At 41.7% G+C, this 16,903-nt stretch overlaps 1 protein-coding gene across 1 annotated transcript in view; it reads left to right on the forward strand.

The window, feature by feature from the left end:
* Positions 1-16,903, forward strand: part of sipa1l2 (signal-induced proliferation-associated 1 like 2) — a 113,357-nt gene that overhangs the window by 54,718 nt on the left and 41,736 nt on the right. Inside the window, exons 6-12 of the mRNA XM_080722314.1 lie at positions 1,103-1,277; positions 2,123-2,226; positions 4,335-4,492; positions 5,150-5,336; positions 7,028-7,423; positions 10,407-10,681; positions 15,161-15,403. Coding sequence (XP_080578440.1) covers positions 1,103-1,277; positions 2,123-2,226; positions 4,335-4,492; positions 5,150-5,336; positions 7,028-7,423; positions 10,407-10,681; positions 15,161-15,403 — 1,538 coding nt within the window. The remainder of the gene's footprint in view (positions 1-1,102; positions 1,278-2,122; positions 2,227-4,334; positions 4,493-5,149; positions 5,337-7,027; positions 7,424-10,406; positions 10,682-15,160; positions 15,404-16,903) is intronic.

The raw sequence follows: 16,903 nt of genomic DNA on the forward strand, positions 1-16,903 counted from the left end.
GTACTTCAATCACAAGAGGCTAAATCGTTTTTGTAAATATTGCCCACAGTTCATGCTGTGTATGTGTTGTTGCTGTCGGACTGGACCTTGTATCTTCATATTTAATCTTTTTATGTTTTTTCATCAATTCATGCCCTAAATCAGTGGTTCTCAAAGCGTATTTCAGGGACTCTCTATGGAGCTCTAAATTGACCCTTAAAAGTCTGTAACTTTGACAGCGTACAAATGGAACCAAATTTGTACACTGTCCGAGTTAAAGGGAGACCTTGACATTTCAAGTTTGAGAACCACTGCCCTAAATTGTACTTCCATCAGTTGACTGTGTCACGCAAAAGTAGAAAAAATAACTGATAAAAAAGCTCACAATGCTTTGCATCGATCATTTTGAGAATATGCACCTATCATGACCAAAGTATTGATGAAAGTTGCTTTTACGAACATTTAACCATGGAAATTTAACCAATGGAGAGGTTTACGACTGGCGGCGACAATGCACGACAGACTTAATATAATTTTTGGGGATATATTTTCCTCATCATACATAATTATAGGAATATTTTGGGATGCCATTGCAACTTACTTTTAGATGGATCTAATGTTGTATATCTAAGAATTGTATCTTCACAGTAGGCGGATAAGCACTAAATGCATAAAATGTTTATACATTATATAGAAGAAGCACCCGAAACAGATTCCCAAATACTTGAACCCTAATGTCCCTATTCTGTTGCGTTGCAGCGCGTTGTGAGCTTGTAGATCTGCTATTTTCGGCCGAGCGATTTGGTGGTATAGTGGGAAATACTATGGTCCCTAGTATAGAGCCCTGGGGGATTCTGGCCAGTGGTTCTCAAAGTGGATTCCAGGGACTCTGTGGGTGTCTTTAGGGGGGTCTAAATTGACCCATACAAGTCTGTAACTCTGACAGTGTACAAATGGAACCAAATGAACCCTAACGGGTTCATTTGGTTCCATTTGTATACTGTCAGAGTTAAGGGGAGACCTTGAAATTTGAAAGTTGGAGAAACACTGAACTAAGTGTAGGGTTCAAGTGGCTAATGTTATGCCTAAATATACTGTATCTGTTTTTAATTTTTCTTCTCAGCTGAGTTTCCAGCACAAGGTGGGCATCCTGTACTGCAGAGCTGGTCAGAGTACAGAGGAGGAGATGTACAACAATGAGAGTGGCAGTCCAGCTCTGGAGCAGTTCCTGGACCTGCTTGGTCAGAGGGTCCGCCTTAAGGGCTTCAACAAGTACAAAGCCCAGCTGGATACCAAGAGTAAGGAAGACATGTTGTGTTTTCTCCTGTAGACATGTACTGTCAAGGACCCCTTAGCTGAGAGGGAGATGAAGATTTATACATATTGTATAAATGTGTGATGGAGATTCTCATCGATTTCGTAGATAGATTAGATTCATAGACTTGTTTGACACGTAACCACTTAGAATCTTAAATCGTCGATACTTAGTAAACTTGACCTTTCACTTTGTACTTGGTCTGCTCCTCTTTACCTCTACACCAATCCTATTTGCCAAAAATAGCCGGTCTACAAGCTCTCAACGCCTCGCGCCTCGAGGCGCTGAGAGCTTGTAGATTGGCTATTTTAGGCTAAAGTTCTCCTCAGAGTATAGGGATGCGAGGGTTCATTTATCCCATCACACAAGGATTTGGCGGCCCCCCTGTAACTCTGAGGACCACCTAGGGGTACCGTACCCCTTGTTTAAGACCCCTGCTTTAATAGATGAAAATGAAGGAAATTCATATTGAAAGACAGAATCTCTCATCACACTGAGAGTTTCCAGTAGCCTACAGACCGATATACCCCCTTTATTTAACCACTTGAACCCTAGCATACCTATTTTCGGGGAACATTTACTGAAAATAGCTGATATACATGTTCACAGCTCAAAATGTGTCGCAACATGTCAGGACGCGACGTGTTGTGAGTTTATCGACCAGCTATTGTCTTTTGTCTTTCTATGTCAAACCACTTTGTGAGGATCTTGCTGCATTAATAACAAGAACATTGATGTCATTGTACGTATGTTAAGTGACTGTCTCTGAGTCTGATGTACATGTATTAGTGACTGTCTCTGATGTCAGGCTTTCTGTTTGTCTACCAGCTGATTCCACAGGAACCCATTCTCTGTACACCACCTATAAAGACTATGAGCTGATGTTCCATGTCTCCACCCTGCTGCCCTACACACCCAATAACCGACAACAGGTAATCCGGTGTTATGAAGTGTGCGTGTGCGTGTGTGTGTGAGAGAGAGAGAGAGAGAGAGAGAGAGAAGTGACTTTTTTCGAGCAGTCCATAGTAGGGATGGGACGATAAGCGATATTATCGTTTATCGTGATAAAAAACACTCACGATAATCGTATCATGGAGATTACATTTATTGTGATATCGTCCTCCTTCATGCATTGGGATCAATTCACCTTTTATTTGCTGAGCTGCATATCCGGTACCACTTAAACCCTCTATAATTGGTAAAAGGTACTTATAATATACGTACTTCATACAGTCTTTTTTTCACTCTCTATCAAATGTCTTTGCCAAAAAATAGCCTATCTACAAGCGCTGCTATTTTTTGGCAAATGTTCCACCCCATGGATAATGGATTTTGATTATCGCGATAATATCGTAAATCGCGATTTCTTTTGTCCCACCATCGTGATGATATGAAATCTTCATATCGTCCCATCCCTAGTCCATTGTTCACACTGCATCATATTTTGGATACAAGCTTCTTTTGTGATGAAGGAGAGGTTAACTCGGTCCTCATGATGTATAAAATGGCCCGCATGGTTAGGCAGGCTTCATTCAAGAATGGCCATATTGTAGTGAGAAACAAATAATAGTCACTACAGCCATAATCAAAGTAGATAATTAACTTCTGCTGTTTCCCTCATCATAACAACATAACTGCTGGTGATTTTCTCCCGTTTAGTCGCACCCTGCCTCTCCTCATTAGAACTGGCACTTCTCATTTCACAGGCAGCCTCTTTCTTCCCCGCGTTGGCAGTCGGTTGTTAATTGGAATTTCTATTGCTGGAGATGTTGCCGTGGAAACGATTCGGCATGCAGCCGCCAATTAATGCTCCCGGTGAGATCTGGTCATTACGCGCCTGGGACCGGATGAGGGCAACCAGCAGACAAACACACAGCTCAAATATAAAGACAACCAAACAATGGTGTCTTTTGATCCCAATGCTTGTTGCAAGGCAATGCCTGTGACCTCAAACATGTTTGATAATTAAAGTGTAGATTGTACACGGTAATGGTTTAATAATGGTACATGGTAATGGTTTAATAATGGTTTAATGTATGTTAATGTCTTGATTTGATCCTCGATGTGGGTATTTTGAATTGGCTGGATGTTGTACAGTATGTCAATCTTAGATGGTGGGGTGGGGGTTGTAATGACACTGGGGTGTGAGGGTACGTGCAGAGTACTGTGCTGCTATACTATCATGACCGGTTTCTTATGCTTGATATACATATGTTGCCACTGGCTAGTATTAAGTCAATAGCTGGAATCCCTGGAAAGCAGGTCAGGACTTGATGTCCTTTCTTGCTTTTGAGCTGTCAAAGAAATTAAGCCGGGTCTTAGTTGTTGATTAGAAGGATTCGTTTGGATTTGGTGCTGGATACTTGGATCATGGTTTGATAGGTCCGGGATAAGCCGTGAACCCTCTGGAGGCCCCTGGGCTTTTTGATCCCTCATTGAGCCAGATGATTTGTCTCTCAATCCTGTTTACTGATCTGTTCAGATCCAGAGGTTATAGCGACCCACATCGCATCTGGAACAAGACGTGAAAAGATCGTGAAAAGATGGACGATCGTTGCTCATTGTAATCGTGCTTTCGTGCGAGTCATCTGATTTGCCAGTTAATTTGTCTTGATATTGGTGCAGTAACATTTTTGAGACCGTACATAATGACATGTAATACACTACTGCAACGGCACGGCAGGACATCATTTAAAGTGGAGGCAGACAATGCAAAGCGTATAATAGTAGTCTATATAATTACTCAACGGAAATACATTTGTTATTCCACCTTATACGTTCGGGCAGCATGACACACGCGAATGGTTTCATTTGGAGATGAGATATGGTGAGCGGTGCATTGGACCAAAAGGTAGTATTCTGCACGTACCTCATGGTCCACTGATCAGGATGAAATGTATGAAATAGATACATTTGCATCCATTTGAATGGTCAAGTAGTTAACCTGTACTTCCCCTTAACCTTTCCAGCTTTCTACATGTGTATTCACATTGAATAAACTCATTGACCCTTGTGTTTATTCATTCCTCTCTTCACATAGCTACTGAGGAAGCGGCACATCGGCAACGACATTGTCACCGTCATCTTCCAGGAGCCTGGAGCTCTTCCCTTCACTCCCAAAAACATTCGCTCCCACTTCCAGCACATCTTCATCATCGTTCGAGTCCACAGTCCCTGTACAGACGGCACCTGCTACAGGTGAGTAAATATGAAAAATGTAATAAAAATCAGTTTATCCAAACTGTCTTCCATTTTGGGAGGTAAAAACGACACATTCCAGTCCTCCAGCCTCCTGTAATATAAATAATCCATTCTGTACATGGTGTTATCGTTTTGTCGACCATGGACGGAAGATAATTAGGATCAAATCCCTGGATCAACAAGAAACCTCTGGGTGGAGGGATGCATGAATAACACTCTGCGTGTTTCTCAGATATTACTGTCAAGCTGCCCATTAACACAATTTATTAAATTCCATGTTCTCCAGTGGCCAACAATACAAGAATGTGATTGTACCGAGTAAGGTACACACGGTCACTCGATCACGGTGTGATCAAGTGAGTGTGAAGCGGGGCCGTTTGGAAAGGAACACGCACACTCAGCAAGTCTTTCTAGAGTAAATAAAGGATAAATATATTAATTTAACAATAATAATGTAATAATATTTATTGGATAATAATGTGTTATTCTGGCTATTAGGATAGCATAGTGGACATTAACCAAACGTTCCCATGTTTGGCCCAAATGAACCAGACTCATCTGACTCATCAGAAGTCATTTTATGTAGTATATCAGTTAAAAATACGATGTAAAATGTAATTATTGTATTCCATTAATCTTTCTCTCTCTATTTAGTGTTGCTGTAACAAGATCAAAAGATGTGCCAGCCTTCGGCCCCACGGTCCCACCGGGGCTGATGTTTCCTCACTCCCCAGCCTTTAGAGACTTCCTGTTGGCTAAGATGGTCAACGGAGAGCATTCTGCACACAAGTCTGAAAAGTTCCGTGCCATGGCCACACGCACGCGACAGGAGTACCTCAAGGTATACACTTGTTTGTTTCAGCTCTTCACTTTTATTGTCTCCACCAGCCGAAGGCATGGGGGAGAGTATGTTTTCCCCTCCGTCCGTCCGTGTGTCCGTGCGTGCGTCCTCGCAGTTTGTGTGCAGCTAATCTCAGTCGCCGTTGGCCCGGTTGCTGCCAAAGTGAGCACACACATTCCCTGGATGCCAATCTAGAACCTCTGCCCTAAATTTTTCAAATGGGCTTTTTCTAGTGCCACCTAGTGGCCGATGTTCCCAAGACACATTTCTGTGCACTACTCTTACAGATTTTGTCCAAAAATCCTACAAATCGGTAGGCAGTATCTCGACAGTCATGTGATCGACACGGATCTGTCCGATTTTTCATATTCCATCCTGATTGGCTAAGATTGGCTTCCAAAGTTTGTAGGATTGAGCCGTTTGGAACAAAATGCCTCAAATCCCAAACGCAAAGTGCAATTATCATGAAATCGCGCACAAATGTTCCCACTAGGTCGAAGAAGAAATGCCACTTAAAATTTTTGAAATCAGCCTCATGGTGGCGCTATAACAGGCCGATTTGTGGTTTTACCTATAACTCCATCGATCAGTTTCAAACTTTGTAAGCGCATTCCCTAGAGGCTAAGGATAAACCTTTGCCCTGCATTTTTCACATCAGCCTTTTATAGCGCCACCTTTGGGCCGACTTATGTAAAACACATTTTTGGATATTACTCCTTGAGATTTTATCCAAAGATCACGCAAATCGGTACACAGTATCTCTATAGTCATGTGATCAAGTCCGATCTGTCTGTATTTCATATTCCATCCTGATTGGCTAATATTGGCTTCCAAAGCTTGCAGGATTGCTCCGTTTTTGAACAAAATGCCTCAAATCATCAACGCAGCTTGCGATTACCGTGAAATTTGCCACACATATTCCCACTAGGTCAAGGAACAAATGCTACCTTTTTCACATTGGCCTGTTATAGCGCCACCAGCAGGTAGACTTTAGCAAAACACATTTTTGGAACACAATGCTTCAAATCATGTATGCAGCATCAGATTGCCATGAAAGATCTAAGGTGAAGAACATATGCCACCCTTTTTACATTGGCCTATTATACAGTAGCACCACCAGGACACACGGCCTGGTGGAGACCTGTGCTCGGAAGAGCACTGCTTCTAGTTCTTTTTTTTCTTTTACCATTTTTCTTTTGAAATTCATTCAGAACAGTGCTGTTTTTGACAGCACATTTTGATTTAGTTTTAGTCATAGTCTTTTGAATAAAATGTCTTTTAGTTTTAGTCAGTGTTTTTTTAGTCTACTTTTAGTCGACTAAATATCATAAGATGTATTTTGGCAGGCTTTGATGGCATCATAATGACTGATTTTACACTTGGTTGCGTGCTGAAAATAGCCGATCTACAAGCTCTCAACGCTATTTCTCGGCAACACCTGAGAGCAACCAAACATAAAATGACTCTCTTCTCCACTAGTCCCTCCCTAACGTTTTAGTCTAGTTTTTATTTTGTTGACGAAATTGTCAATATATTTCGTTTTAGTTTCAGTCATCATAGTTTAGTTTTTATTTCGTTTTTTTATTTTGTTTTCGTCAGTGAAAAAAAGTAGTTGACAAACATTTTTCGTCATAGTTCAACACTGATTCAGAATGTTTTACAAATTTATAATAACACATAATCTTTCTTAGGACCTGGCAGAGAACTTTGTAAGTGCCACCCCGGTGGACTGCTCTTCGAGTGCCAAGTTCAGTTTCATCACCATGGGAGGGAAGAAGAAGGAGCGAACCCGGCCGCGGAGGAACGCCCACCTCCAGAGCAGCGGGGCCGTGTCCTGGGCCGTGGTGGCCCGGGACTTCGTCCACTCGGCCGACACGGGCTGCCTGCTGGCCATCTCCAACGAGTTTGTGGTGCTGATAGAGGAGGCGAGCAAGGAGGTGGTGTTCAACTGTTTCTGTCGGGACCTCATCGGGTGGAGCGCCGTGGCCGGGACCGTGAAGGTGTTCTATGAGAGAGGGGACTGCGTGGTGATCTCCACCCAGGAGGGATGCTGGGATGACGGCAAGGAGATCATGCAGAGGCTCGAGGTGAGAGGGTTGTGTGTTGTGTGTTTGTCCCTGGTGCCAGAACACCTCATTAAAGTGTTAATCCAAAAAATACCCAAATACCCAATAAATCCTAATGGTTTTTGAAAAACGTATGTTTCTTTATCTGTGGTGCTCAAAGGTTTTTGGAGCTGTGTGAAGCACAGGCTCCCTATACGTGGCTGTGTGGGTCTGTGTGTGTGTCTGTGTGTGTGTGTGTGTGTCTGTGTGTATGTAGCCTGAACTTCCTAAACTTCGGCACGCCACTAGTCCCACAGTTTTGCCACCACACACTCGCGCCATATGTCAAATCGACCGGCTTACTCGGGAATCGTGGGCTATTACTTTTCTAAGAGAAAGGTTCTATAGTTTAATTGATATTAATTTATTAGTGAATTAATTTTCCCCATTGACTTATAATGGGAATTGCAAAAACTCACATTCAATTATTTGTCTCTCGCAAACCATAGGGGCTAGAGTTTCAAGACTTGGAGAGGAGGTTCATAATGATTTCAAGGATTAAATAAAAAATAATTGTGTCATTTGGCCGCATGGTGGCGCCATAACACCCCACTTTACGTTTTGGCCTGTAACTCTTGAACCGTAGGTCGGAAAATTAAAAATATTTTTTCCCTGGATTCCTTGGGTCATGACGCATCTCCCCATATAGGCCACGCCCATTTGCGCCATGATAGATTTTCCGCCATCTTGAATTTTCTCCAAAACACACTTTTTGCTCCTTTTCCTACATATTTTCTTCAAATGTCACAAAAATCGGTACACATGATCCACACACACACACACACACACACACACACACACACACACACACACACACACACACACACACACACACACAGCTCCACTTCACACGGGTGTGATTTTAATGTCAAGGACCCCTAGAATCGTATGTATTTGACTGCTGACCTCCATCTCAAAATATTTTTGTTCCAGGGACCTTCCAGAAGCAAAGATTTGAACTAAACAATTTCGCTATATAAGAATAAGAATATAATATTCAAAGATTTGCACATATTTTCAGTTTTTCAAATATAGCAGATCCTCAGATCTTGTATATCTGCTATTTTTGAATAGCCAAAGTTTACAAAAATAATGTTTAAGTGGTTACGTGACACAGTTGAATTCCCGGTCTTAATGGGTAAAGAGGCTGTAAAAATGCTTTTCTTTAACATAACTGATATTCTTTACCATAATTTAGTGAATCTTGTCACCCTGGCAGTGTAGATGCCACACTGGAGCAGTGCACTGTATGTATGCTTACAAATGAGTTTTCATAAACCCTGTAATTCTATTTGGCTCCCATTAGTGTGAGCAATTATGTCTCAGAGCATTAGCTGCACATTTCGTGAACTTAGAGCAGTTAGGCTTCTCAAGCAATTGGAGGTTAGGTAGAACTAATGACGATGAGGGTCTATTATTTGACCATTATCCTTGTGCTGTTAAGGAGCTTTGCCAAGTTATCTGCCCTGGGAATTTGTGTGTGGATTATAATGGCGATGAATGAAACAGCCTTTGACCTCAAGGTGAGTCGCGATGTGTTGTAAGCTGTAAGCAAGGCTATTTTTGAAAATGTTTGAAATGCTTATAATGTCATGGGCAAAATAGGGATTCCAGGTCAAAATTGGTTTAATTTGTCATTATACTCCTTGTGCAGTCTGCTGGATTGTATTTGAAAAGCATTGTTAACAAAAGAATACACCAGTAATTTCTAACGAAGCATCTTTAGTGTTGTCGAGAAATAGGCCGTCACCACAAAAGGATTTACACGTAACTCAAATGTAGCATTACCTTTCTCTCCTCTCTCCTTGCCACTGTCGCCAAATGCTTGTATCTCTGCTTGTGTAAAGTGTCATCAGTCCACATGTTGTGATTTAGCACAGATCAAATCGAACAGCAATTTAATTAGATTTTCTATTTTTCCATTTATTATTAGCTGTGTGTGGGTTTGGGTTTGTTAAGCTTGTCTGAACGCACAGTATGTGCTTTGATTAATGACAAAATCTCTTTCTTTTCTGTACGAGATAATTCTTGTTGCACGTAGAACTGCAGATTCACTGCCTAGCTTCCACCGTGGTCTGAAGACTCACCTCTTCAGACTCCACCTTAGCCCATAGTACTTACCATAGCACTTGCCTACACTTAATGACCATACATGTAATTTAGATGGCACTTTTTATAAGTTTTTACTGAATAGATGCTTGGTCTACCTATGTTTTTTCTTAAGACTACTATTCCTATGCATTTCTTGTATTCATTTTGATGTATTGATGACCTTGCTTATTGTAAGTCGGTACACATTTTGTGTATCATTATTTTATGCTTTAACTATTGAAAAATAGCAGATATACAAGCTCACAGCGCGGCACCGAGTGCCGCGCTGCGAGCTTGTAGATCAGCTATTTTCGAAAAATCGTGAAAATTAGAATTTTGACCCGATTCTATAAGCGTCTTTTGAATCCTTCCAAGGTTTTTTTGAAAAACCTATGTTTCTATGTCAGCAATCTGGCCAGCCATCGTCGAAGAAAAGGTCCTTTTCACATAACTGGAGCTCAGTCAGTCTGTTCTTGAGAGACTATTATGTCAGTGGTTCTCAAACCTTTTCATGTGAAGGACCCCCAAAATTATATGTATTTGACCACGGACCCCATCTCAAAACTTTTAGTTCCAGGTACCCCCACTGAAGCAAAATTTGAGTTACAAACGTTCGCTTTGAAAATTCATATATTCAAAGATTTGCACACACTTTCACGACTTTTTCAAAAATAGCAGATCTACAAGCTTGCAGCGCGGCACTCAGTGCCGCGCTGTGAGCTTGTATATCTGCTATTTTTCCACCGGTTAAAGCATTCAATAATTCTAGACCTAAATGGGTTAAGAGCGTCTGCTAAATGCCTAAATTGTAAATTGTTATATTAAACCTTGAAGATGATGATAAATAATAATGTCACGGTGGTGTCCATCCAAGGTGGTGAGCCGGGGCTGCGAGGCGCTGGAGCTCACCCTGAGGAGGAACGCTCTGGGCCAGCTGGGCTTCCACGTCAACTTCGAGGGCGTGGTGGCCGACGTGGAGCCCTACGGCTTCGCCTGGCAGGCCGGCCTGCGGCCCGGCTGCCGACTGGTGGAGATCTGCAGGGTCGCCGTGGCCACCCTGTCCCACGAGCAGATGATTGACCTGCTGAGGACCTCGGCCGTGGTCAGCGTGGTCATACTTAAGCCTCACGACGACGGGACGCCTCGAAGGTGAGAGGGCTCGGGTGACGCTGGGGTTTTTTAAACCAGGGTCGTTTGGTTGGCGTCTTGTTCCACCGTGGAAGTAAATTACTTACCATGCCCTTTAATCCATTAAGGCGTGGAATTATTTTATACTTTAGCTCAGGGGTCGTTTCCAGGCCAAGGACCCCTTAGCTGAGAGAGAGATGAAGCAGGGAACCCCCACTACATATCAAGCATCTATATTGGAGCACTTGGAGGCAATCCTAAACCAGAATGTTTAGCTACATATTCCCACAAACACCTCTCACAAACATAGCCACCACGTCGAACAAACGTGAACATTTTAAAATGTCCACATTTTAAACATGCCACTCTTTGAACCGCATTTATTTCAATTTAACAAAATTTGCCTCACGCAGAGCAGCCACTCCTGACGGAATGATCCAACGTTGACCGGCGACGCGATTTGCGTCACAAATGGGCGTAAACACAACGCACTCCAACTAAGTAACTGCCTGCAAGCTGCAAGCAACAGAGATGGGGGGAGGATGGGGGGGTGGAGAGTAGAGAGAGTAGAGAGACAGAGCGGAGCTCAGCGACACGACCAAATGCAGCACTCCAATTGGCTAGGACTGATCACATGGCACACGTGCCGACGTCCCACGTCACACCAGCGCCATACGTGCTGCTGACGTAACGTGCTGCTGACGTAAAGTCAACACAAGGCTAACAGTTAGCTAAACAAATGATGTACTCACGTTTGCAGAGTCAATAGCACTACTGTCCACATTCCAGTACAGTCCATCACTTAGGCACGAGTCCCTATCACATTACCATAATCTTCATGTATGTACATCCCATTACAGCCACATAACGTTAAGCATTTTATTTATGCGCAGTTTCTAACAGGGAGTGCGTCCGCCGGTAAAATATGTCCGACCGGAAACGTGCTGCGCCACAATAGTTCCCCCCATAGAGAGGCATCAGATAGATGGATACATCGATCATAGATGTATCTATCTATCTGCAGATAGATAGATAGATAGATAGATAGATAGATAGTACTATAGAGAATCAATTATAAGAAAAACAATCATAATAATTAAAACACATATTATTAACAATAATAATATATGGAATTAATATAGCACATCTATCTATACTGAGAGCCACAGACAGATAGATTAGATACACACATCTATCAATAGATAGATAGATAGATAGATAGATATTATAATACAATAATAATAATAAGGGTAATAATAATAATAATACAAACTTTAATATCTGGATTTTATATAGTACTTTTACACTACAGTACAGTACGGCACAGTACAGTAGTACCATAAACTACAGTACAGTACAGTACAGTACAGTACAGTACACTACGGTACAGTACAGTACAGTACAGTACAGTATGGTACAGTATGGTACAGTACAGTACAGTACAGTATGGTACAGTACAGTACAGTACAGTACAGTACGGTACAGTACAGTACAGTACAGTACAGAACAGTATGGTACAGTACAGAACAGTATGGTACAGTACAGTATGGTACAGTACAGTACAGTATGGTACAGTACGATACAGTACAGTACACTACAGTACAGTATGGTACGGTACAGTACAGTACAGTACGGTACAGTACAGTACAGTACAGTAATATGTCCGACCGGAAACGTGCTGCGGCACAATAGTTCCGCCACAATAGTTCCCCCCCCCCCCCAAAAAAATTTTTTTTTTTTTTTTTTTAACAACTTTTTTTTTTTCACAAAAATTTTTTTTTTCTTATTTTTTATTTATTTATTTTTTTTACTTTTTCTGAAAAAAAAAAGTTTTTTAGTAAAGAAGCGGGCGTGGACTCTAGATGTGAGGCGAACCTCTAGTTGTATAAAATTGTGTTTAAACATTTTCATAGATTTCTTAGACAGCTTAGACTTGTTTGACAGCACTGTCATCAGTGAGTGTAGGATGTTGGTTTAATGTGTATTTTTAGACATTGAACCACTTGAACCGTCAATACTTAGTCTGCTCATCTTTTCCCTCCACACCAAAACGCTTTGCCAAGAATACCAGATCTACAAACTCCCGGACCCCCTTTTGAAGACTCCTGTTATATTGAAAAATAGCAGATATACAAGCTCACAATGCGGCAGTCGGTGCCACAGTGACATTGTGAGCTTGTAGATCTGCTATATATTTTTTTAAATCGTGAACATCTTTTAAAATCTTTGAATATATATATTTTTCAAAGCAAACTTTTGTAACTCAAATCTCTGCTCCTGGGGGTCCCTGGAACAACATATTTTGAGATGAGGGTCTGCGGCCAAATACATGTAATTTTGGGGGTCCTTGACATGAAAAGGTTTGTGAACCATTGATTTAGAAGGATTTAGAAGACATTTATAGACTCGGGTCAAATTATTCAAATACTTTTACTTTAACAATACATTTTCACCATTTTTCAAAAATAGTAGATCTACAAGCTTGCTGTGAGCTTGTATATCTGCTATTTTTCAATAGTTAAAGCATAAAAGACACCCGGCCCCGGCCTTAATGGGTTTTAAAACTCTTTTAGGGGTTTAGGGAAATAAAATGATGAACCGTAGGTCAGGATGTAAAATGTAAAAACATGTGTAACAGTTAATAACAATGAGTCTTTCTTCACGTGGAGTCAACCGGGGTTGAGCTAAAAGCAATCACTAAAACATAATCCTCTGAACATAATCTGGCATTATGTTATTTGTATAGACATGTTCCGGCCCCAAAATAACAGCCCGCAGAATGACATACCATAGACGGATTTAATTACAACCACAGTCCCCTTCGGCGGTCACAGTCACAGGTTGTTGATTCATAAAGATGTTCTGACCTTCAGCCATTTAATTCTTTATTTATCTTCTGTGTGTTTTCACTGTAAATCAAGCAGACATATCCAGTGGCGTGGCATAATTAAATTGTGGTGAATGTGGTGCTCCTGTTGCAGCAGACGGGTCACGGCTCTGGTTTTGGTGGAGCTTAGTGGATTATGTCTCTCTCAGGCCCCATCATGTGTGCCAGTCTGTTAATTCGTTTAGGCCTGAACACATTATGACGCAATATTTTATGCTTTAACTATTGAAAAATAGCAGATATACAAGCTCACAGCGCGGCACCGAGTGCCGCGCTGCAAGCTTGTAGATCTGCTATTTTTGAAAAATCATGAAAATTCGAATTTTGACCCGATTCTATACGTGTCTTTTGAATCCTTCTAAGATTTTTGGAAAAAAACCTATGTTTCTATGTCAGCAATCTGGCCAGCCATCGTCAAAGAAAAGGTCCTTTTCACTTAACTGGAGCTCAGTTAGTCTGTTCTTGAGAGGCTATTATGTCAGTGGTTCTCAAACCTTTTCATGTGAAGGACCCCCAAAATGATATTTATTTGGCCACGGACCCCCATCTCAAAATATTTCGTTCCAGGGACCACCCCGAAGCAAAATTTGAGTGACAAACGTTCGCTTTGAAAATACACATATTCAAAGATTTGCACACATTTTCACGACTTTTTCAAAAATAGCAGATCTACAAGCTCGCAGCGCGGCACTCGGTGCCGCGCTGTGAGCATATATCTGCTATTTTTCACTGGTTAAAGCATTCAGTAATTCTAGGCCTAAATGGGTTAATTCTGGGTTGTTTGTGGGTGACGGGTGATTTGGTGTCTCCCACAAACACTATTGCTGTAATAGCTGGACATGATGAGATCATGTCCAGCTGTTGGACAAAATCTGTAGGGGTAGTAGGTAGGTGTTTTAAATACAATTGTGGAAATGGGTGTTGTCTGAGTGGGGAGTTGCCTCATGATCGAAGGAATCCAGTGAAAAGTACATTGTAATTCTACGACTTACGGTTCAAGAGATACAGCATAGGCCAAAACGTAAAGTTAGCTGTTATCAGTGTTGCCGCAGTCTTGGGTCGCGCGCCTCGACGACCCTTATCTTTTCTGAGCCCAAGTTCACACCTCGACGACTGTTTTAACAAAGAAACAAGCCTATATGGAATTATGCATATCAATAGACCTTTATAGTAGGTGTTGAGTGACATTCGCGACCCCCCCAAACATTGAATCACCATTGCACCACTGGCTGTTATAGCGCTTTCGTCACGCCATTTTTCTCTGGGCCATTGGACTGTGAAGCACAGAGCTCAGTGAAATTAATGCCTGCATGGACTATATTTAAATGTCAAAGAAAAAAAAAAACCCACCTCTACCCCAGTCTATCTGGGTTAATGTATCTCTGCTTGAATTAAGTATGAATCTGTGTGTAGACAATTCAGAGCACTAGTATCTACTCACTGAAGAGAAATGGGAAGCCGGGGCAGAGTCCAACTGGATACAAAGTAAACCCATGATGTTGTAACATTGTCATTGAACATTCTGGAGGAGATGAGGGGACTAAGTCGATCACACATACTGTATGTGTTGCATTGTAAAGTTGAACTCACCCATCAACTTGCTATGTGTCCAGGAGCTGGTCAGAGGTGTACCGTGTGCCAATGATGGAGTACAATCATGAGCGGGACGGGGCCCAGGGAGCCTACAGGATGGCCCAAACGCCCCAGGCATGGCACAGAGTCTCGGCCATCCCAGGAGCTCCTCCCCTCTCCCGAACGTCACCCAATCAAGGTCCTAGCCCTGGGCAGCAGATGTTCCAGTACGCCCATGGAACCATTTCACGGAGTACCTCCTTTGACAGAAAGGACGGAGCAAGGTACTTTTCCTGTTTCTGCCCATTGAGATGTTTAAGTCTGGTACTTTTGATAAAACAGGTGTTTTTTTCAGTACACCACGTTGTTGTGAGTTCAGCCAAGTCTTGGACTAATTGGGAAACTGTAGTTTATTGTTTTACTCTTGTGTTAAGATATACAATATATATCTTAACACAAGAGCAAATGCATATACATCAAAGTGTTTGATTTATATTGTATCAAACACTATTATTTACATAATGAGAACCAGTGATAAATGCCAACAGCTGTCAGGCCACACCGAGCCTATGTGGTATGCGCCTGGACCGGTAGGCCAGTGGGCGCCCCGGAATCAGACAAATCTGCCGGTGCAAAGTCTGTCTATGCGAGGCTAACTCTGTGGCATCTTTTAAAAGATCTACTCATTCTGTATTTAAATGTATATATTTTTTTGTCGTATAGAGCTATCCTGCTGGACACAATAATAATAGCTTTAATTTATATAGCGCCTTTTATGAACCTTTCAATGGAGCTCTCTATCAGTTAATCATCAGCCCTGAGATAAATTTGCATAACAGTGCAAATAATTAGGTCAAGGTCCTCTAACATGATTTGCATAAAATTAACAAGTGGTGAGAATATGACTGGAAAGCAGGAACGAGTCTGGTGGGATAAAAAACAACATGGTTCAGTGATTTTCTGTGTCAGCATAAAACATATATGGCTATGGTATATACGTTATTGCCCGAGGTTACCCATTGTATAATGTATAATGCAGCCTGGACTGGGGTGGTTTACACAGCAAAAGACAGTGCGATCTTTTGTATATAATATAACAATAACCTTATGTGTTCACAAAGGCCAAAAAACATTGTGTTTGATCAAGGCAGCAAACGTGGTGGCCATGTTTGGCATGGTGACAGTTCAGTGGTCAGTGGCTCTTTAGCGTTTGCTTGATTATTGGCTACTATTTTGTTTTTTTTAATTGCTGGATGAAATGTTTGTCACAGACACGCACGCACTCACACACACACACACACACACACACACACACACACACACACACACACACACACACACACACACACACACACACACAAAGGAAACGTACTGTAAGCAGCAAATGACAAGAGAAAGATATGGTGTTCTGCATAAGGGTGTCTGCTAAATGCCTAAAATGTAAATTGTAATTGTATGTCAACTGATCTAGTAAGCTTTACTGTATATGGCTCTACACACACAGTACATGCAGTCTAAAACGAAGGCCACTGCACACAATCCAGACTCACCAAGATACTTAATTTGAGGCCAGGGGTAGAATAATTAGCACTTAATCTGATTTGAAGACAGAGGTCATGGCGGCAACCTAATGTCTTTGGAGCTTCTAAACAGCCTTCCTCGTTAAAACGAGGGGGCTGTTTTCCCTCCTCAGTTTCCAAATGGTGGGGCAGGAACCCTTTACGATCACACTGTCAACATGCGACTTGAAAAATGCAATAAGCAATGTTTAGGCACCATTTCTG

The sequence above is a fragment of the Nannobrachium achirus genome (assembly GCF_963921795.1).
Source record: "Nannobrachium achirus genome assembly, chromosome: 3".
Taxonomy (NCBI): Eukaryota; Metazoa; Chordata; class Actinopteri; order Myctophiformes; family Myctophidae; genus Nannobrachium; species Nannobrachium achirus.